We start from the raw sequence: 24,187 nt of genomic DNA on the forward strand, positions 1-24,187 counted from the left end.
TTCGTTACGGATAAAAATAATGGTGCGAAATTGTAGGGTCATAGAGAACTCGATAAGACCTTTAAAAGATATGGCACGACCCCTATCCCCTATTCAAATTTGGGGGGTTGTTCTCTCCCCAGCTAGGGGGTTAAAGCTACGGGGATGAAAAAAACTGAAAAATAGTTCCCCCTCAAATCAAAAGTCGACGTGTCCGAGCGTTTTCCCAGATTTTAAAGCAAAAAAATCGAGGTGGAAAAATAACGCTTGTACTTTGATTTATTTTAGTATGTACAGGGTGTCTCAAAGTAGATAGTATGGGCCTACTGTGAGGATACAACAAATTTTCCAGAGAGATATGGTCTAAAAACCAAAAAAAAAATTAAAAAAGTCTCTTACTAATATTCCTACCACTCTTGGACTTTAAGAATACGAAATTCCGATTCAGCATGTCCAAAATCGTAAAGCTTACTATTAGGTTGGGGTATTTGGCATGGATAAATGATTTTAAGCTAGGTACTGAACTATTTTTTTTTAATTTCTAATTAGAGTCACCATTTTGTGGCCGCCATTTTGAATTTCGAAAAATAGCCATCGCTTATTCGAAAGCTCTTGAGTATTCGAACATTTTGAGACCTTAACGTATTTTTTCCTTGCTTTTATTTTTGGAGGGAACGCTGTCACTGTTGACATGGAACGTCCCGTATACAGGCTGTTACAAATTCGCTTCTCACTACAGGGATCTCGGAAACGGTAAGAGGTACGAAGTAGCTTAAATGGGGGCAAAGTTGCGTAATCAGGGGACCAACTTATGCCCCTAAAAAATCAAGGCTAATATGATTAATTTTCGAAATATTTGAAAAAAAAACGAAATTTTGTAAATCCGTCTTTGTTTCATTTCAGCCTTATTTGAGGCGATATTGAAAAAAGAAGAACACTTACTATGGCCACTTTTTACCCTCTATCGAATGGCATAATCAATTTTTAACTGTAACGTTTCATCTCTCCAGGACCATCATGAAAGGCCATGGGAAAGTGTTCTTCTTTTTTGAATATCACCTCAAACAAGGCTGAAATGAAATAAAAACGGATTTCCAAAATTTCGTTTTTTTCCAAATATTTCGAAAATTAATCATGATAGCCTTGATTTTTTAGAAGCATAATGTTGGTCCCCTGATTACGCAACTTTGCCCCCATTTAAGCTAGTTTGTATCTCTTACCGTTTTCGAGATCCCTGTAGTGAGAAGCGAATTTGTAACAAGCCTGTATACAGCATGTTTTATAATTATTTAAATTATTTTATGTGGTTCAGTTTGTTTAGACCGGTTTTGATAGTCTCGATGGTTGCGTTGCAAAATTGGATGCACACAAACTATAAATAAATAATGTTATCAGTATGTGATACTGTTTATCATTAAAAAAATATATAAAGACCATAAAGACATTATGAATCTCTGTACCGCTCGATCTACACTGAACCTAAAAGAAAGACAATACGTAATATTTTTATAAATATAATATTTTACATGTTATAGCAAATATTTTCCTGCGGAGTGAACAGTGAGCAAAAAAATGGTGTTATCTATGGAGAGATGGGTCGGCAGAGTGGCCGTAGTCACCGGAGCTAGTTCAGGTATCGGAGCTGCTATTGCAGAAGCTTTGGTAGAACAAGGGCTTATTGTAAGTAAATTCTAGCTAATGAGATAAAGTGTTAGGTTTATTATAAGGAATTGGAAAACTTTTACAAATGAAGTAAGTCCAAAACCACTATGCTACTTACAATTAGAATCTGTTAACTGGTGCATATCTGGAGAGAGAAATTGAGAATAGTTTTAAGATCTAATTTTAATAGTTTGGGAGTTTTGAAGGATTTATAATAATATGTCTTTTATATAAATTTTGCAACACAAAACTGATCGAAATTACTTGTACAAATAAATTTTTGAGTTCTAAGAATTCATGAAAATAACGTTCTATTGTGGACGTTCTAAAATCAATAGGTTTTTAAAGTCATCAGTGTATTATTGTATGTGAGTTGAATCTCCAATTTGATATTCAGTTTTCAGATCAATATATAATAGTCATGCTAGTGAAGTATTTAACATATAATTGTCATAATATGGATGGCGTTTATACAGGGTGTTCTGAAAAACACTAGCATAAATTCAGGGCCTCAGAATTTCAAAAAATATTACAATTTGTTCCTATGAACCATGGGCGTATCTTTTTCCGTTTTCAAGATTCAGGGCGTTGAAAATATTTTTTTAGTTATACTAGCTGCTTGACTTTGGCGCTCTATGACTGGTTTTTCTCGAAAACGGGCAAATTTTATCACTTCTTACAAGAGCACCTTTTTTGTTTAGAATAAAATTTGCCATAACAGCAAGCGACAAAAGGGGCAAAAAGATTATCCTCAAAAAAGTTAGGACCTAAAATGTTCCCGTGGAGTACTGCACTGAACGCCCTGTATGATATAGCCAAACATTAATAACTCCAGAGCATTTAGCATCCCCAGAAACCTCACATGACAAAATTTAAGTTCATAAATAAGATTGAATAAGTAAGTTAGCTTCGTTCTGAAATCCACATGACTTAAGAATGGAAGAGTACTCGATAATTAAAAAAAATAAGTGTCAAAGGCTTTACTACGTGTTTAAATAAATTTTTCTTACTTTAGGTTGCTGGTTTGGCACGAAGGAAAGATCGTCTGGATGCGTTAGCCCAAAAGCTTTCCAACAAACAAGGTACATTCCACCCAGTCAAAACGGACATAAGTAAAGAAGAAGACATCCTGAACGCCTTCAAATGGATCAAGGAAAACCTTGGCCCAATACACGTTCTTGTCAACAACGCTGGCGTTTTTGGAAAGACTACTCTTGCAGACGGAGACACTGAAATTTGGAAAAACATTCTCGATGTCAACGTCCTCGGTTTGTGCATAGCTACAAGAGAAGCTATAAGGGATATGAGAGAAAATAACGTAGACGGTCACATAATTCACATCAACAGTGTTACGGGACATCAAGTGACCACGTTCCCAAACGCTAACTTGTACCCTGCCAGCAAATTTGCGGTGACGGCCTTGGCGGAGACTTTGAGACTGGAGCTTCTCAACTTGAAGCCAAAAATAAAAATTACGGTAGTTTTACTTTATAATTTAAAATCGTACTTTGCTAAGTTACACATGCAACTAAAATAAATATTGTTCCTGTATAGATCTAATTGCATTTTAGTCAGTAGCTGTATAGTAAGTTTCTATTTGGAAATCAGAATTGCTTCTAAAGCAGAAATATTTATTTTTAGAGCCTCAGCCCTGGACCTGTCGACACGGAAATATTTCCAGACGTCTTTAAAGAACAATTTAAAAAATTCGTTGAAAACAAGCAAATAATCGAAGCCGAAAATGTTGCAGATGGCGTAGTTTACGTTTTATCGACTCCTCCACATGTACAGGTAAGAAAATTCTTAAAGATTTCAGTTAAATACTGCATATAATAAGAAATACATTATTTGTTCTCCTTTACGATACTTCTACCGTCATTTTTTTGTTGTAGTAATGTAGTCTATAAATTTTTTTTATATATTGAATACGATATCTAAAAAAGCACAAATTTAATATTTCATATTTCAACTGCAATTCTGTTTTCAGATTCAGGAACTTACTATAAGGTCAGTCGATGAGTCATTTAGATCCGAAATAAGTACTAACTAGGAATTTATGTTACTGTACTGTTAATAAACCAATATTAATAAGTTTGGTCTGTTATTAGACTACCTATATTCCGTTTGAAATTATTTATATACAGGGTCGGAAAGTCCCCATGGTTCATCGGCCGTTACGTGAGAGCGATAAAGTAAATCATAGAAATCCGTGCGATAGAGAAATGATGACGTTGTTCGTAAAATATATATGTCTCATGATAATAATTCTGTATATGTTTAGCCTTCATTGTCTTACGCTTAGGGGCGCATATTTTTCTAATATAAAATTGTTACAATTATTATTTAAGGTTGTTCATTATTTATGACATGTTCAAATATGTATTTTGTCGAGACCGCCCAGATAGTGCAATAACGACTTCTTTATTTCACATTCAACTTGTTTTAAACAAGATCATGTTGTTCTTTGATTTCTTGTGTTCACTTTGTCACACGTCTATACGAGCCTTGTTGCAGTTACTAACATTTTCGCCCGTGCGGAACGAATCTGGATTAAGCTCGATTGCCTCCCGTATGGGACTCCAGTGTTATGAAGGACCTTCCGAAATCTCAACTTTAGCTGAGTAGCCTCCTGTATGATGGGACCTCAGTACCTTCCGGCTCTGCCGGCTAACTAACACCAAATCTCTTTCAGTTTTACGTGGAAGTGTGTATGACTAATATGGGGTTAACAGATGACATGTAGTGACACATTAAATGAGACAGGTCTTAATTATCATTAGCAAAGGTTCTTAATGTAAGCCTTTGGTTAGCGGTTGTTTTGTATTTATATTTGGGTGGTAAGAGCTACGATCGTGGGTTTCTCTGCCATGCTCTTTCCCCGCAGGAGCTCTAGGTGAGCCTGGCACTCTCCTTTTATGTTTAAGGGTTGTTAATGTTTTTGTTGTTCTTTCTATTTGTCACATGTTTAATTTGAATTGTATGTAAATAAAAGTTAGGTGTATTTACTCTGCTTTTGTTTTATATAATTAAACCATACATCCCCTCTACAAAGTTAGTAGCCAGTGCCTTCCGGTCAATTAAAAAATAGAAACATACAACGTAGGGATTCCTTATGACGATCACATATTTTTGGCCACAACTACGTTTACTTATTTTTTTGTCGAACCTAGGGTTGTTATACTACAACGTATCGATCCGAAACTTGCAGTATAAATGCCGTACTGTAATAAATCACCAAAACCCGCGCCAACATTTTCGGAAAATCAAAAATTTTTCAGCCTTCCGGTATTGCTATTTTTGTACGGCATTAGGTCGAGGTTCATTTTTTTTGTACAACCTATACACAGAAATGCCGTACAAAAATGTTTTGCCGAAACCCCCCCCCCCCTCTCCCCCTTGGTGGACAGGTTTAGCTTACCTGTGTACTCACCTGTACCAACAAGAATTGACGGCATAGTTTCTAAAGTTATTGTTATATGTGATAGTATTGATTTATAAGTAATTCATGCTGGGTCAAATGACCCCTTGAAAATTTCCGATGGGCTTGTAGTCTATATTGGCCCCACAGCGTCCATCTTTGGCACAGTTTTGAAGAACAATAAAACTCACAACTTTTAGGTATATTTATAAAATTGCAACAAATATCAATCCAGTTACGGATAATTAAAAAATGCTGGTTTTTCCACGGTTTTTATTGTTTTTTTGCAATAACTTTTAAACGATTTATCCGATTTTAATTTATCAGACGGCATTTTGTAGGTCTTTTTATTGCGCATATTTCGTCTGTTGAACCAAATTGTTCTAAAACAAAATAATGTTGCTAATGAAAATAAATTACTCACGAGATGATCCACCTTTTCTACAGCCTTCCCCTGCACATTTCAACAATAAAATAGCGGACGTCAATTCATCGATTTTTTTTAGTCCATTTACTGCTATAGCGGGGCGTCTATATCCAGTTTTTCTGTTGGTTGATACATGTTTTAGTTTATTAAGGGGGGGGGGGCGTAATTAGTGTATTTCAACTCTTTTATAGTTTATTTAGATGAATTTATGTTCTATCATTGTCTTACAAAAAGTGCGATTTCTGTATTTAATAAATACATCCGTTTCACAGAATTCTCTTAATGTAAATATTTTGAAAACGATTAAAGATGTGAGTTTCCACAATTCATTACAATTTTCTGTAGTATAGACATTCAAATTATTATTTTTTTAAAATTGTCCTAGTAAAAAAGAGAAAATGTTCACAGCAGAGATTTTATATGATTACGCTCATAAAATGGTTCAGAAATGATACGTTAAGTTTGATCTAAATTTGAGGTCAGTATCTCAATAATACTTGAGCGAAACATATAAATGTAAATGAGTTCTTGATAATTCACTTTGATCAGTTGCGAAGGTCACCCTAAGTGACTTACGTAAAAGCGACTTGAACTTTAGATTTATTACCCATTAACTTAAGGGCGCCAAATTTTTTAAATAGTGTTTTCTGCAAAGACAAATAATTTCAAACATTTAATAACTGAATAATCTAAAGCTTATCAAATAATTGGAATGCTATGTCATGCCACCTTAGTATTTTCAAAGTAAAACGAATAAACAGGTACAAAAAACGATCAAACCATCAAGGCTTTAGGTACTGAAATCTACGAAAATACTAACTTTTTTATATATATAACTCCAGATGTAAATATTCTTATAACATTCACTTGCCTAGTCCTACATATAAAATTGTTTACTTTCATTTATAAGTACAGGGTGATCGATTTAACTGAAAAGATTAGTTTTTCTGGGAAATGGACGAGAAAAATAAATTATTTTAGAAACTATTTAATTTTTGCTTACTTTTACTAGAAGTTAGGTCACAAATACAGAAATTATCTTTACGACGCTAGGCGTCGCGGCGCTTCAAAAAATTTTGTTCCAGCAACATACGTTTTTTAAAATGCCACGATAAAGATCCCTTAACTTTGAATATTTTTCCTATATAACATTTCTTTATGTTCCCATTATTTAAAAATTCGCTAGTGAATTTCTCTATCTCTTAATTATTATTGCAACGACGTAGTCAGCGATATAGATCTTTTTCAATGCTCTTGCTGGTTCAGTATATCAATAGCTATGGTCCTATTTACAATAAAAAACGTATTCACTATAAACAATTTAATAACACAACTGTGTATACAGCGATTACATTAATTTGTAAGAATTACAAACCCACCTATCATATAAGGGAGACCACAACAATATAAAGGATATCAACTGAAATACGAAAATAGAAAAGGAATATCAACTGAAATAAATAAACACAAAAATAAATAAACACAATACTTAATGTTCTAATAGGTTCAATGTGAGCACCATTATTATTTAAACACAATTCGTAAGGTTTTCTTAGTTCACTGGACGTTACTTTTTTTTAAAATATTGCCACGTATCTCAGCACATGCAGCAGTGATTTTCTGCTTCAAATGATCAATACTGTTTGTTTTAGTTTTATACACAATATTTTTTAGGGCTCCCCACAAGAAGAAATCAAGAGGGGTTAGATCTGGGGCTCTCGGAGCAAATTGTAAAGGGCCATTAGTACCTATCCACTTATTTTTAAAGTGCAAATTTAAATAGTTTTGAACAACTGCAGTATTATGGTAAGGCGCCCTGTTCAGTTGAAACCACAGGTATCTCCTAATTTGAAGTGGCACATTTTCCATAAGAATAGGAATTTCATTTGCAAGAAAATTGCAATACCTTTGTCCCGTTAAGACACCATCATAAAAATATGGATCTAGTAAATGGCGCCCTACAATTCCACACCATACATTGACACTAAAGTCACCCTCCCTTTGAACTTCTGTAATACTATGTGGGTGTTCGTCCGACCAATGATGAGTATTTTTCCGGTTTGGAATGCCATGACTAATAAAATGACTTTCGTCTGTCCACAAAATGTGGTTATACAAATTAGGATCATCTAATGCAACTAAGAACTGAGAAATAAATTGTTTTCACGGTTCAAAATCTCCAAGATTTAATTCATGCGCACTATATATTTTATAATCGTGAAATTAATTCTGAAATCGCCTCTCACTGACCCTACCAGAAGTAATTTTTCTCAAATCAACTTTGGAATAAGCTTGAGCTTGATTTATTAATACATATAAATGGACTTCGGATTCGGACTGAGCGACTATAAGAACGGTGTACTCCCCTAGACCTATGGGCTTAGGTTTACAATAATTAAGAAAGTTGGTGTAGGTACAGGAAGAACTGATACGTAGTAGATTATTACAATATTTATCCACGACTATTGTATAATGTACCCATTATACGTCTGTTTGCTCGACCTTAATAATACCTATTAATCACGGCAGTGATTAATGAGTCATTAATCACTACTGTCAGATGCTTCCTTAATTTAGCTATAATATTATATTGTTCTGCTACAAACAATCCGTTTTTAAAATTTTATCGTGTAAACCACTAAATATTTTCAATTCAGTGCTGTACAAAAAGTGAATTTTCCTAGACCGGATTCGAACCCGGGACCCGCGGTTGGAAGGGAAAGAGCATCTACACTGAGCCATCAGCGACTTCATTTGTGCGAGTCGTATATCTGTTTCTTAACATACCATGTTTTTCGAAACATTTCAAAAAAAACTTCAACAAAAATATTTAGTAGTCGTGGATAAAGTATAGTATTCTACTCCCGTATAATGGGTATTATTCACTCGGTGATTTAGGCCACTCGCCTGCGGCTCGTGGCCGTAAACTTCACCTCGTGAATAATACCCATCATTATACGCTCGTTGAATAATATACTATTATTACTCGATTCCAATGACAATTGACATTAATAGCCTGACGGCTTACAAACGATTGCTAAATCTAACTACTATGTGGTGGCGCTCAGTGTCTCCAAACAGGAATGTGGTGTTCGCGGATAGATACAGTAACAGATATCTGACCTTAGATCCTTCAATTTAGTTATCTACAATACTTCAGAGCTTCTTCTGCTTTTCTAGATGATCTGGAATGTCAGTGATCTCTTGGAGTAGTAATTTAATGTAACACAGAAGCTGATTCTTCCAGACTCCTGATTTCCTGTATCTCCTGTCAATCTCTTGACTTTTCTCCTACTGTCCCCACACACCCCGCCACCTATTCCTCGTTTTTCCGCCGACTTTATTCCATAAATTAACTTTAAAATGACCTTCAAATGACCTTGAGATGACCTTCAAATAACCTGATACAGACAAACTGACCTCGGATTCGAATTCAGCGACCCCAAAATCCTGCATAACATGTGGTCGGACTTGATTGCTCGGCTTTTTCTCAATTTGACCTTGAAATGACCTTGAGGTGACATTGTTTAACTTCATTTGATTAGATTTTGTAAAAAGAATATTTGAATTTGCTTGATTTAGTTTAACCTTTATAATAAAATAAAAATAATGTAGTTTATACAGGGTGTCCCGAAATTCATGCAACAAAATTTGGTCATAGATTCTTAAGACAAATTTAGGGGACTCGTATTTTTTCTTTTTGCCAAGTGGCCCCCTCTTTCGGGTTACAGCCCCCTGAAATCTGCCCGTAAGAAGTCTTTTTATCTCAAAACCATGTTGTACGAGAATCACTAAATTTGGTACACAGGGGTTTTATGACATGTGGAATCTCACAGTGCTACGCTTTTTGGCGAGAAACCCCCTTAAGACACTTTTTCGTGGGCCACATTGTCTTTGGAACCAGAAAAATTTGGTCGCAAATTTGATTTTTTTTAAAATTATTAGTTAGCTAGAAAGCCATTGAATTTAGAAACTTTTTTGTCTATTGATATTTGTTTCGTAAAACGCAATGTTTTTGAGGAAAATGGCAAATAACGATATGCATTCGATCACATTTTGACTTTGCGTTTTACGAAATAAGTATAAAGAGACAAAAAGTTTCTAAATTTAATGGCTTTCTAGTGGACTGATAATTTTTAAGAAATTTAAATATGCGACTAAATTTTTTTGGCTCCAAAGACAAGGGGGCCCACGAAAAATTGTCTTAAGGGGTCTCCCCGCCAAAAAAACGGAGCACCATCAGATTCCACATGCCATAAAACCCCTGTGTACCAAATTTAGTCATTCTCGTACAACAGGGTTCTGAGATATTAAAAAAAGATTAGGGACGGACTTCAGGGGGGCTGTAACTCCGAAAGAGGGGGCCACTTGGCAAAAATAAAAAATACGGGTCCCCTAAATTTGTCTTAAGAATCTGTGACCAAATTTTGTTGCATGAATTTCGGGACACCCTGTATTAACAAAATAAGGTAAATTTAAGTACGTGTATATTGCAAGTCATTACGTTAAGGTCGCCGACAAAACTGATAAAAATGTAACAACTGAGATAAGTCTTTAAATAAATGGAATTAATCAGTTGAGAGCTATATACGTACAGACTGAACCATAATTTTCTTTTATTGCGATGTACATGTTTGTTATCAAGATCTTTAAGTGGGATAAGACACATGTAAAAGGTCTGATGGAATCAAAATATGTAATCAATTAAATAATCTAAAATCGATTTAAAAGTGTTTTTTTTTAAGTCATCGAATAGTCTGAAAAATAATTCATTATTTCCATACTCTAATAAACGCAAGGCCTAGAACATGGATCCTACGAGAAAAAGTGAGAATCAAAGAAAATTGTATTCCCTACAAATTTGATTATGGGTTAATTAACCAAAATTTTTTTAGATTTAAGTCGGAATATCTCAACCGTGGACTAAAAATGCTAATAGACAAATTGTAGAGAATTAAATTTCCTATAAGACTGATTATAAACATTTTCAGACAAAATATAAAATTACCTAAGTGAAGTACTTGATAAAAACCAAATTCACTCTTAAATTCAAGGCTGTTGATACTATACAGTGTGCGGTCACAAAAATCTTAATTTGAACTACTAGTTTAGTTACAGTCCGTACAATATTTCTGGAGATAGAATTCCAAGGAGGCCCCTACGTCACTTTCTTGGAATTAACCGCATTCGACACCCGAGGTAGGAAGATATAGGTACGAGGAAAATTTCAAGGCACGCTCGCGGTAAATTGTTACAGTAGTTCCGAAAACAGAACTTTATTGGCTTATTCTTTTCTTGAGATTCTATCTCAACAAATATTGTACAGGGTGTCTCAAACTTGATAGTATGGGCCTACTGTGAGGATACAAAAAATTTAAATAAAATTAAAAAGTTAAATGGGATGAGGAGGTAAACTCCATTTTCAATCGAAAGTATTATTTTTGGGATTTGACAGAAACGAGTAATGACGTCATCAATTATATTTTTTCCAGAAACATACCCAATTTTTTTCCTGTTAAAAAGCTCTCTTTTTTCTAATACACTTTTATTAGAGAAATTTTTCTGTATTACTTCCCGTTTAAAAATTATAAGCAATATCGTCCTAAAGAGAAATACCACCTAAAAATCACATTACCGGTGGAGGGATCAAGTAGTCGTTGGAAAATAATTCAATGTTCGTTGTTTAAAGTGCATAAATATCATTAACGATAAATAAAAGGATTAAACTCTATAATTCTTTAGTACAGTTAAAACAAAAGGTGATGATAACAACTAAACTTAAAAAATGAGGCAAACGCTTTCACACTTCATACATATTACAAATATATTCTCTATATCTTATCTCAATACACATCCAATCTTCGCCTGACTTCTTTGTGGACTGCGTTTATTAACATTTCGTCGTTTAACTCATTACAACCGTTTGTGATTTTTTCTTTCAAATGATTAATATCTAGCGAAGATATTTTGTAAACTTTATATTTTAAAACCCCCCCATAAAAAAAATCGAGGGGTGTTAGATCTGGTGACTTGCCGGGCCACTGAATAGGTCCATTAAGCTCAATCCATTTCTCTGGGAAAGTGTTATCTAAGTGTTGCTGCACAATCCTGACCTTCTTCTTCTTCTTCCTTCTGACAAGTTCTTCTTGTAGGATATTTAGGTAACTCACGCTGTTCAATGTATGTTCATAAAAATAAGGCCTACCCATGATGCCGCACCATACATTTACTCCAAAATAGTCTTGGTTTTGGACTGGATTTACAATGTGGGGAATTTCAATAGACCAGTAATGTTAGTTGCGCCTGTTTGGAAAACCATTACTGACAAATCGATTTTCGTCCACCCAAAGAACACGCCGAAAAAGGTTGTGATCAACAGTTTTTACATTTACTACAATTTGAGCTATAAAATTAAGTCTATTTTCAATGTGACGCTCAGGCAAATACTCGAAACCGAATTTTGTAGTCATGATACCCATTGGTCTTTAAAATTCGTTGAACGGCTGATTTATCCAAATTCAAAGGGGATTTCGATCTGCCGAGGCAAGCATCACGGACGTGGGCTGGAATTTGGATGGGTGACCTAAGGCAGGCTCGGGGACGTGGCTGTGGCAGCCTACCAGAAACCTGCGTCGCCCAACATTTGCCGCACGAGTGTGGTCCCCGATAAATGGTAACGAGAACAGAGCAAGAAAATCTCTGTAACTCAAGACCATGCTATCATACATAAACTGTACGAGACTTTGCCACCAAGCCACCCGTGAAGTAAAATAGGATGGTTTGAAGAAAAGTACTCGAGAAGACAATTCCACCACCCCTCCGACATACATACATACATACATACATACATACATACATACATACATACATACATACATACATACATACATACATACATACATACATACATACATACACATACATACATACATACATACATACATACATACATACATACATACATACATACATACATACATACATACATACATACATACATACATACATATCCAAATTCAGTTACCGGCTATCCTGCCGTATGGAATTTCGTGGATTTTGTTCGAAATACTGTAACAGTCTAGCTGTATTAACATTGTTTCTTACCCTTCGATCAATTATTTGATTTTTCCGAACAGAAAATGCATCTTCATTTCGTTGCAAGGTCGCTTCCAAAGGTTCTATGATCAGGAATGAGGCGCTCTGGATACCTTTCTTCAATATTTTTTGAGACTCGTCGTAAATCAGCAGCATATCAACGTTTTCTGAATGAGAACATTTTGTAAGCACAAAAGTTATACGTTTGACACTCGTATTGAGTAATGACAAGCATTTTGTGGCATTTAGGAACTTTAAACAACGAACATTCAATTATTTTCCAACGACTACTTGATCCTTCCACCGCTAATGTGATTTTTAGGTGGTATTTCTTTTGAGACTCTTGAGGGGAAACAATTTGGGTATGTTTCAGGAAAACATATAATTGGTGACGTCATTAGTCGTTTCTGCCAGACTGTAACTACCTCAACAATTAAAAAAGGAAACTTGTGGTATAAATCAACTTTAAAAGCCATATTTTTATTACGTCCAATAAAAAAAATGAATTTTAAAACATTATCCCACATCATACGTTGTCCTGAATATAAATTATAGCGCGACCACTCGGTATAGATATAATTAAAATAATTTTATAGACACATTTTGTAATTATTTATAAATGATTATTTGAGATAAAAATATATTAAAAGTAATAACTAAAGATACCGTAAATAGAGATAAAAAGTCTATAATACGAGAGTAGATATTCAGTATACTGTGAGGTAAAAAAAAATACAATGGTGCTGTCTATGGATCGTTGGGTGGGCAAAGTGGCCATAGTCACTGGTGCTAGTTCAGGAATTGGGCATGCCATTGCAGTGGCGTTGGTGGAACAAGGTCTTATTGTAAGTAGCATCTTTTAATTAGGAATTAAAAGCAATAAAATAGCAACACAAACATATAATTTAAATTGATTATAAAATTATTCTTTTTCTTGAGTTGGTTTGATACACATCATTTAAGAAGATGCTGCATATTTCAGATTCTCAAACCAGGGCAAGAGAATTTATAAAAAAAATTACTGAAAAAGTTAAAAAATTTATTTTCGTGAATAAATTAAAGAATTTGATTTATTTACATTGAGAATAAGTGAAAATTTATGTAATGTAAATGTGAAATGTTAAATACAAATACATCGCTCAAAATAAACAAGAGAAAACACAGGAACAAGGATGTACGTTGTATGTACTAGGACTCCACTATCATAGTTTTGATAGTTAGAAACAGAGGTATAAAAAAGGTCAGATGGGCCTTGCAGGAACATACAGTTCTTGCAATTCAATTTAATGTTGACGATGATAAAATGTGTGTGTCTAAAAAATATTGGAAGTCAAGTCACAGTGCCATTAATTCAAATGAGGTATATTAAATTTCAATCTATTCAGAATTTCAAGACAATCAATCAAATAATTCACAATTTTGAATAGCTTCGTCACATAGGTAGCGTCTAGACTGTTGACCTTGTACTCTGTTAATAAACAGGTCGTGGGGATGACCTATAGGTGAATAAAATGCGTTTGCCTTAAACTAAACGTACTTCAATTTTCTTTGTACAGGGTGATTCACTATATATTTTGACCCCTCCTTTAACTTTTTTGTTTTAAGAGTTATAAAAAAATTTAAGGTACAAAAGTTTCTTTATGAATTTTTAGAAGATGATATTTGAAAAACAAATGAAGTCGCAAATTGTTAAGTTTATTGATTTATATGGAGCACCCTGTATATTTTTACATATTTGGACAGAACGTTCCATCTCTAACAATAAGCGAGATACTATTAAAAAAAGAAAACAGTGTTTTTTATTAAGAAAATAAGTAGGCCTCTTTCAAGCACTTCTGTCTTTTTCCAATTACGTAAAGATTTACAGATTTAATTGTAATATATTTTGACATATCGGAAATTGATATGGTCCAAAATGCGTATAGCTATTTTAACTAAATCTCACTAATTAGGCCGTGAGAGGCCTAATTACTCATGGACAATGTTATATGCTAGGCCATGACAATGACAGGTAATGTCATGATAACATTGTTATTGATTGACAGTTTGTATTATTTTTTAATTAAAATAGGTTACACAGAAATAGAAAATTGAAATATTATTACGAATTAAAATAGAGTCAGACAGACAGACTGTCAAAGCTGACGGCCTATTGTTAAACAAATTAGGTTGGTAGCGGCAAAAAAATACTGTCATAACCGGCAATCCGAGTACTCTCCCAGACAAAAATATTTTATTTGTGGAAGTATGTTACGACAGCGAGTCCGAAGAAATTGACGATAATATTCATAGTCCTGCCGTTAAAAAAGCGAAATTCGCTTGAAAATAATATATTTTGATAGTCTGTAACTCCGTTGCTTTTCAATGAATCTTGACGATTTTTTTAACTTAAAGCTCTTTTCGTAAGCTTTCCAAATATGTAATAATATATAATTATATCACGCGCGTGCGTCGTATATTTAATTTTGCAAATAAGGCTAAAAAATAAAAAACTTTTCAGGTTGCAAATTTGAAATTATAGATTTCAATGTATTATTATGAAATCTACCATGAAAAAAATCAGTGCGATTGTGGAAGATTCTTGGGAATGTCCAGACTAATAATTAGTTAATTTGTTTATAAGGTCATAATTTGTAAACTATTCAACTTACCGATTCCAGATTTCGTGCGAGTTATTAGACAGTGATAAGGAATGAGAGGATGCGATGCCAAAACGTTCTGGTGATAATAACGCAGTTTATAAATGTTTAATTCAAAAGTAATAAATAAATTTCTTCTGTTTATAACTTTTGATCTAATCAATATTTTTTGACGCTCGAAGTCTTTTGAAGACGAAAAAAAAGTACTCTACTGTTTTCTCGTGGAAATGAACGGAAAAAGTTGTAAGCGAAAAATGTGAATGTACGTAAAAATCATACAATTAATCAGTCTGTAAACAATCTTCCCCCCATTTTTATGACTGTGGAAACTAATATGTTATTGTACATAATATTTAGTATCTATAATGATAAATAATTCAGCTTGCTGAAACAAAAAGTCGCGTCCAACTCTATATTTCCTGGCCTATCAGGTATATTTTCAAATCATAAGATATTGGAATTGCTATTAGCACAATGATTTTTTTAGCAAATTTACAAAATACATTCACTATTTCCTACAAATTATCAAAAATATCGGCATCTAACTTCATTTTAGACGACGTACAAGAGTCTTTTTCTTGTTACAATATGTCCAGACCTAGTCAGGAATTGAGGAAATATTGAATTAGATATCATTGATAAAATTTATGAGAAATCGAACTCTTAATTTCTTAAATTCATTCTCTGACTCAATCGATACAACCCTGTTTTAGATTTAACTCAATAAATACTTTTTTCCCAAATAAGTTTCTTGATATTTGAATTGAACTGAGAATGATAGACACAACTAATATAATACCAGCCAGAGGACTCAATGTCTCCCAACAGCCAGGGGAGAGACGTCCCAAAACTTTTTTCTAATGTTGAATTTTTATCTTAAAAAAAGATTATTAGGTCTCTAAATATAAATAATATGTAGAAGTTTATGCTGTTAAAGTATTTTTTAATAAAGATGTTTAATAGTAACACTTTTGTTTTAAAAAATTACGGTACCTATACCATTATATCTGCTGCTCTGCTCTATATACTGTCAACTTCAACAAATATGTATCAGTTTCTCAAAAATTGAAACTATAGTTCCCACTTATATTAATTAAGTTTCATTTGGTATTTTTTTTAATCTAGGTAGCTGGTTTGGCGCGAAGAAAAAATCGCTTGGACGCGCTGGCAAAAGAGCTTTCTAACAAGAAAGGCAAGCTCCACCCCATCAAGACAGACATGACTAAAGAGGAAGACATTATAAACGCTTTCAAGTGGGTCAAAGAAAACTTAGGCCCAGTTCACATTCTCATCAACAACGCTGGTGTTACGGGATCCACATCACTTGCAGATGGAGACACTGAAATTTGGAAGAACACTCTTAATGTCAACGTTCTGGGTTTGTCCATAGCCACGAGAGAAGCCATAAGGGATATGAGAGCGAACAAAGTAGATGGTCATATAATTCACATCAATAGTATTGCAGGACATCAAGTAACGAAGTTTCCAGACGCTAATGTTTATTCTGCCAGCAAGTTTGCGGTGACTGCGTTAGCGGAAACTTTGAGGCTGGAACTGCTCAGTTTAAAGTCAAAGATAAAAATTACGGTAATTATACGGTGTCTGTTAATGAATGGGCCAAATGTGGGCAAATTCACATACAAACTTGTCTAAAAACCCTTTGTTTCTAAGGTACAGGTTGTTGAATTCAAAAAAATTGATCTTGGTTTTAATCATAAACTCACCAAATAACTCAAAACACAACCACACAAAAAAAGAAAAGTAGTCTGTACTTTTCATGCGACATATGTTATCAGTAGTATTTTTGCCTCCTTTCACGAAACAGTGCTAGGAAAACTAGAAAAAGTTAGTTAAGAACCCGTCGAACGTGAATTAGCAGTTAGAATTGATGGTTCTTTCTCTAACCTCAAAAAAAACGGGTCAATTAAGGTCAGATATCACGAATTTTCAAAAAATAACAAATTCGCGCCAAATATGGTATACGGTGGTTTTCGGGGTCGCTGATCACGGATCCGAGGTCAATTTTACAAAATTCAAGATGGCGGATCCAAGATGGCCGACCAAATATGCAAAAAATAACAGATTCGCATCAAATTTGGTAAAAGGGGGTTTTCGGGGTTGTTGATAATGAATCCTAGATTAGATTTACAAAATTCAACCCGTGAATAGATTTTTTACAGAAAAAAAGAACAAGATATTGCCGAAAAAAGTAGATTAACACATGATTGGATACTCAGGTTATAAAGTAAAATATTACAAAATGAGTTTCGCAATTCTGACCTAGAATACGTAATCAGCGACCCCGAAAACCCCTGTATACCAAATTTTCTTCGATTCTGTTATTTTTTTGAAAATTTTGTCGGCCATCTTGGATCCGCCATTTTGAATTTTGAAAAATTGACCTCGGATCCGTGATCAGCGACCCAGAAAACCCCCGTATACCAAATTTGGCGCGAATCTGTTATTGTTTGAAAATTCGTGATATCTGACTTTAATTGACCCGTTTCTTTGAGTTAGAAAAAGAACCAATAATGCTGACCGCGGATTCACGTTGGGCGGGGTCTTAGCTATATAAATAAACATTTGAATATAGAAAAAAACATTGTTTGTATTTTTCCTAGCACTTTTTAATTAATTTTTGCCATTTTTTACCTGTTTTTTGAGGTTAGGAAATTCCTGTGATGTGATAGCTCAATTCTGACACCGGATTCGTGATTAGGAGGCAAAAATACTACAGATAAAATATGTCGCATGAAAAGTACAGACTACTTTTCTTTTTTTGTGTGGCTGTGATAATTAAAGCAGCAGAAAAATTTACAATTTTTTTTAATGATTTTTGAAAGGTTGTAACTTCGTGAATGATGGTCGTATCGAAGAAAAAGGCATATTTTCATCATCTTGAAGCTTGAAGATGCCAGTTTTGAAAATATCAAATTAATACTGAGTATAAAAAGAATTTTTTTCTCAATAAAAATAACTTATTCTGCTGTTATAGAAAATCATCGATTACTTTGCAAATATTGTGAAAAGTACCAATGCTTGTAGTTTTTTTTTTAGCTCAATACATCGATCGGTCGATCCGTTTTCCTTTTCTGAATCATTAAATTTTTATAAAAAATTAAAGGAGCATGTTTATTGTTCCTTAAGCATCAATTAATAATTAAGATGAAACAGGTTTTTTTACGTTGTTTTCTCGCAATTTCGCGTTAAATACTTATCAAATATCGAAAACAAAATCAAAATTTTGAAAAAAAAAAACACAAATTTTTCGAGATTTTTTAAACTTTTTTTGTGTTCTCGTTTTTACAATTTTGCATTGAATACTTTGAATGTAGAGAAAAAAATGTATTTTTTGAAATTAAACAAACAGGTTTGGATGACTTGATTTTTCCAGATTTTTTTTTGATATTTGATGAGTATTTAACGCGAAATTGATGTTTAAGGAGCAATAAACCTTTTCCTTTAATTTTTTATAAATTTTTTATAAATTTATAAAACGATTCAAGAAAGGAAAAATTTCATGGGCATGTATTGAGCTAAAAAAACCTACAAACATTGGTACCTTTTGCAATATTCGCATAGTCGTTGATTTTCCAAAACAGCAGAAAAAGTCATTTTTTTACATTTTTATTAAATGCCCTTGACAAGGAGTGGTTCAGGTTTCTAAAACCTAATAGATGATAAAAAAAAAGGTGACTTTTCACTCAATTGCCGATATGTCAATGTGAAATAATCGTCCAGAACATAAATAAAAAACAAATTGAAGATAATCAAAAAAATAAAATTGCAAAATTTTTGCCATGCACTATTTCTTTTGTTACACCGAGAGTTATGCTCAAAAAAATTTTTCATCTCAAGATTTCAAAACTATAATCTTCAAGCTTCAAGATGCTTCTTTTTTTCTCGATACGACCGTTATTCACGAATTTACAGCCTTTCAAAAATCACTAATGAAAATTTGTAAATTTTTCTGTTCCTAAAATATTTTTGCAGAGTGTATTTTAGTTAGTTAATCCTTGAAATGTGACATCTGGTGTAGTAGATGCTAATAATTTTTTAAAAGTATTTAAATAATCTTATTACTCGAACATTACAGATTGCCAAAGCAGTACAGTTCAGTCCACACCAGTCTCGTGTGGGGAATCTAATTCTGTTAAAATCCAAGCGTCATCTATTTTCCACCGAATGTGATTATAAATGTTAACCCATTTTTGTGATTTTTAAGTTTAGAGGAAAAGCCAAATAGGAAAAGTAGCTATCGACCAGAAGAATAATGCGGTTATACAAATTTTGAACAATGTCTTTTAAAAATCGTGACAAACAAAACTCTTAATTTTTTAAATGAAACGCACTTTTACATATTTGAATAGAGATCCTTTTCAGGATTATAGTAATGCGAGTATAAGATTTAATGCGTTTGCCTGTCCTGATAAGAAAGATTTTGGTATTAGAACATGCCATAAATATAATGTGGTCATATTTTTCTTATCATTAGAGGTAAATTCATTAATCCTTGTATCACTACAATCTTAAAAATAGTATAAAGGCCATTCATTTAAAGAAGATCCCTTATAATGGCATTTGTACGCCACTGGATGTTAGAATACAGATGAACTATACTCGATAATAGAGGTCCAAGATATTGTTCTTTATGTAAAAATCCTAATTCTACAAATTAGTTGGTTTCTGAACCGAATACTACGTAAGTTTCCAAAATGTGAATAAAATTAGTTTTAGTATGAAGCGCCTATTGGCAATTTTTTATATGGATTACCCCATTTTCACCGTAGAATTTAGTAACGAAATTTGGCCTATTCTTTAGCAAAGGCAATGTATTTTATAATTTAAGACTAGCCCTTTCCTGAATTAAACTAAATTAAATATTTTGTACTATATATCTAAACAAATATCACGAAATAATTCAATTTAAAATGATAATGTGAGTGTTTTCAAGCAGTAATATCTATTTTCAGAGCCTTAGTCCCGGACCTGTAGACACAGAAATTTTTCCAGATATTTACAAGGAAAGGTTGAAAAAGTTCATTGAAGAAAAGCAAATAATCGAACCTGAAAACATTGCAGATGGAGTCGTGTACGTTTTATCAACACCTCCTCACGTGCAGGTAAGAAAACTTTGATATTTTCAAAAATTTTCGTAAATGGAGGTTTAATATTTCATATTTTTGGTTGCTAAATGCCAAATCTAAAAGCTATTTGCCACCTTACAACCGAAAAATAACCGAATTTAATTGTTGGAACATTAATTGTAATTTATTTTCCAGATTCAAGAACTTACTATAAGGTCGGTTGATGAATCATTTAGATCTGAAGCGGCCACTTATAGCAGCAAGTAATTTGTATTATTATATCAAGAACAAATGTATCTTACAAATTTGGTCTATTTTTACCCTACAATATGCCTTCTTGCGAATTTATTTCATAAATATATACAGAGTGTAAATAAATAAGAGGTGAATTCCCTGTGGGAAAGTAAATCTCATTTGAACACCCCCTGTGAAGCTGCAACCGCTTAAACAGGATACCAAAAAAGTAGTTTTTAATTTTTTTGTGAAGTACCAATAAAGTGACAGATATGAAATTAAGTGACATTTTCTGCTATCGAAGAAGGCACTCAATTGTTGATTTTCCCCTACGGTTGTAAGGGGTAAGAAAAGTCACCCCTAAGACTTGTTTCATACGTAGGTAACTCTTTCTTATTACTACCTTACCATTAAAAATTTTTCAATTATTTAGGATAGCCTGATTCATTCTAAAAAAGGTCTCTTGTAATTTTTTCGTAAAATTAACGATTTCTGAGCAAATAATTTATTTTATCCACAATCACCTTATAATCGGACTTATATCCACACATATGAATCGTCTAAAGTGATACTTTATCCACTAGTGGAATATTTCACTAGTAGAATAATGAAAAAATAATAAACCAGTAATAAATTAACATTTACATTTATAGTAATAGATATTTCGTTTTTTATTTTATCACGTTTAACTTCCTTTCCGTTAATAACAACCCTTGTAGCATTGTTGCCATCATTTTCGGAACGCAAGTTACGGATGTCTCTTCTTGTAAGTAACAGCTATATTTTCCTTGGAATTTTCTTTGCAATATCAAGTTTTCAATATATAGACTCCTCAACATAACTTTTTGCTACAGAGGAGCTCTTTCATCCACCATGACGTTTGATGGTTGTAAGATCAGCACCTTTATTGGCCAATAAAGTTGTTGAAGTGCGCCTCATACCATGGCCAGTATAAGCTTCTGGATTTGCGACATTCAAGAATGAAGCAACTATTGAGGGTAACTTCGCCAATGTGTTGATTCCAACAGGCTGAGAAGTACATTTTTTATTGAATCTGTCTTGTGTTAGGCGAATTGGGCGCAGAGAAATATATTTTCTGCATATTTCAATATCATTCACGCAAAATCCTTCTGTAATCGTAAATTTTCTTGAAATGCCCGTCTCGGTGTCAGGTATTGATGAAAGTAGGTAACTGCCAACGTCCTGTACGTCAATAATTTTAAAATTTGTCAATTCGCAGCATCGACAGGCACCAGAAACCCCCATTATTAGTGCAATCTAAAATAATTCAAAGTTCACTATGTACCTAATATGTAAAAAGTAAAGAGATATTACCTTAATCATGAAATATTCTTTATCGTAAGCCCCAGTCAAAAATTCTTCAATATGTGCTATTTCAAATAATGCAGCTTTTTCCTTTGTATCCTCTCGATTCAATCTTCAAATAAACAGTGAGCTTGTTATATTTTTGTAGACCTTTATAGTAGCCTTCAACAGCGAATACTTCGACCACATAGATGAAATTGCATATTTTTTCTTGAAAGTTTAAAAATACGATAGCATGACATCTTCATTTATTGCCATTACTCTCCGTTTTCCCTCCATTCGTTAAATTCGGCGAACACATTTTGTAATGTTCTCTGGATTTCGCTGGCAATAAATGGAAAATTGCTTCTTGAGTTTTTCATCCACAGGAACACAATTATTTTGTTGCATTTTTACCAAATTCAGATAGAACTGTTTACTAAATAAGTGATAATAAACCCTAATTGTCTGAACCTTATTTTCTGTTGTGCTATATCTTCGATGCAAATGGTATTGTTGTTATAATAATAGTTTTTTAAATATTTACAAAAAAGGTTTTCAAGGTAAGTAAAGTAGATTTAGTGATTATATATACCAGCCAATGTTTCAATTTTTTTACAAATTTACGGTAATTACTGGGTATAAACATGATAAATATACACCATCGTGCATCTTAACCTCAAAATCGTTGCTTCTACAGTTTAATTAGTTTAGAAAAAGTCGCACATTTTTCTCTCAGTCACAACGGGGGTAAGATGGCCATCTCGGCAATGAGGAGAAGAAAATACATGTTCCAGTAGCGAAAGTGAAGAAGACGTGCTTTTGACTACTGAATTCGATAATTCCATGGAGGACTTCAATGAATATAATACTGCAAAGAAAGATAACTGGATTTACTGTGTAAAGGCGGAAATACGCATGCCTCTTGCTTGCACAATAGCATGCAAGTAGCTTGCAGGAGATAGTTCCTGGTATGTGTATTTATTAAAAGGCATGCCTGTAGAAGGCGCGCAAGTAAATTGCACATCATTTGATTTTTTGGCATGCAATGTGAGCCAGGGGGCTTCGGGGGAGTTCAAGCGGCATGTCGGAACGTGTCTACTTGCTACCTACTGACATGCCAATAAGCCATATACCAACAAGGCATTCCATTTTACTTGCAAATGTATCAGCAGTGTGCCATCCGCCGGCATATGCCATTTCTTAGCATGCAAGTTACTTACCTATTTTACTGGTATGTGTATTTCCGCCTTAAGATGTAAATTTTGGTTACATGAATCATGTACGTTATTTATTGATTTATGCAAAAAATGTGGAAACTTTTGTTTGAAAGAGAAGTCGTCTATATAAATTTATCTGGTATTTAAAATATTAATAATATTTTTGTATACTTCTTTTACAATATGTTATTTATGGTATTTTTATTTTATTTATTTGTTTTGATAATAAAAATCTTATTTAAATAAGTTTTTGCAATATGGCTAAATCACCCGAAGTCTTATGGCTATCTCTCCCTTACCTTGGGGGGAATATGGCCAATCGCAGTAGTTTTTATTTTTTTTTCAAATTACGAACATACTATTCAAGCAAATAAATTGCCCACTTCGCTACTGATGTATAAGTAATTACCCAACGTATATTGTAACGGTTCATATTTGCCGGTATTAGAAATTAAAATTATCAAGGGTCACAATGTATAGGCAATTCTGAATACATCGAAATAAAGTAGTAATCGAATTCATTAGGCGAGGAACTAAGAGTTTTTAGTGGGAACGGAAAAAAAATGATGGCAAAAAAAGGATAGGCGAAGCCGGCAAGGCACGAAAAGATAGAAAGGTTATTCGTATGAAAGCCGTTATTAACAATTAACGAAACCTTTACTTATAAGATCTAAGGTCAGTAAGAAAATTAATTGCAACAATATATTCTTTATTATTTAACGTATTTTAGGTTTTTTTGTCTCTATACAACTGGTACATAAATACATGAATTAATTGTATACGGGGCGTTGCCTCCCTTGTCACCTTGTCAGCCGGCCACCAAATTTGAAGCGAGTTGCGTCATGTGCCTGTCCGAATTGCTGATGTAATTGCCCTACATGGTTTATATACCGCTTTAGACGCCATTTCGTTCCCACCCTGGATGGTTGATGCACTTATACTTACCCTAGAATGGTTCATCTACCGTATTAGACAACATTTCGTACCTTCTGTGAGCACCATTATGTAAAATGCCCGTATCTGTAGATGTGTTGATAACCATATATCCGTGAGAAACAAAAGGTAATGCCGTTAAACCATTGCTGGGAATCCATCGTGAGTAGAAAGCCTTTTCTTGTCAA

General features: G+C 33.5%; 1 protein-coding gene across 1 annotated transcript; it reads left to right on the forward strand.

The window, feature by feature from the left end:
* The first annotated feature begins 1,446 nt into the window (after window positions 1–1,446).
* LOC108914633 (uncharacterized oxidoreductase YuxG) lies at window positions 1,447–20,829 on the forward strand. The gene is made up of 9 exons (XM_018720481.1): window positions 1,447–1,659; window positions 2,657–3,118; window positions 3,283–3,432; window positions 3,629–3,680; window positions 7,161–7,216; window positions 13,280–13,426; window positions 16,346–16,807; window positions 20,194–20,343; window positions 20,503–20,829. The coding sequence occupies exons 1-9, from the start codon at window positions 1,552–1,554 to the stop codon at window positions 20,572–20,574; spliced, it is 1,659 nt and encodes a 552-aa protein (XP_018575997.1). The 5' UTR covers window positions 1,447–1,551; the 3' UTR covers window positions 20,575–20,829.
* Window positions 20,830–24,187: the final 3,358 nt, after the last annotated feature.

The sequence above is a fragment of the Anoplophora glabripennis genome, unplaced genomic scaffold (assembly GCF_000390285.2).
Source record: "Anoplophora glabripennis isolate ALB-LARVAE unplaced genomic scaffold, Agla_2.0 scaffold1335, whole genome shotgun sequence".
NCBI classification, from domain to species: Eukaryota; Metazoa; Arthropoda; class Insecta; order Coleoptera; family Cerambycidae; genus Anoplophora; species Anoplophora glabripennis.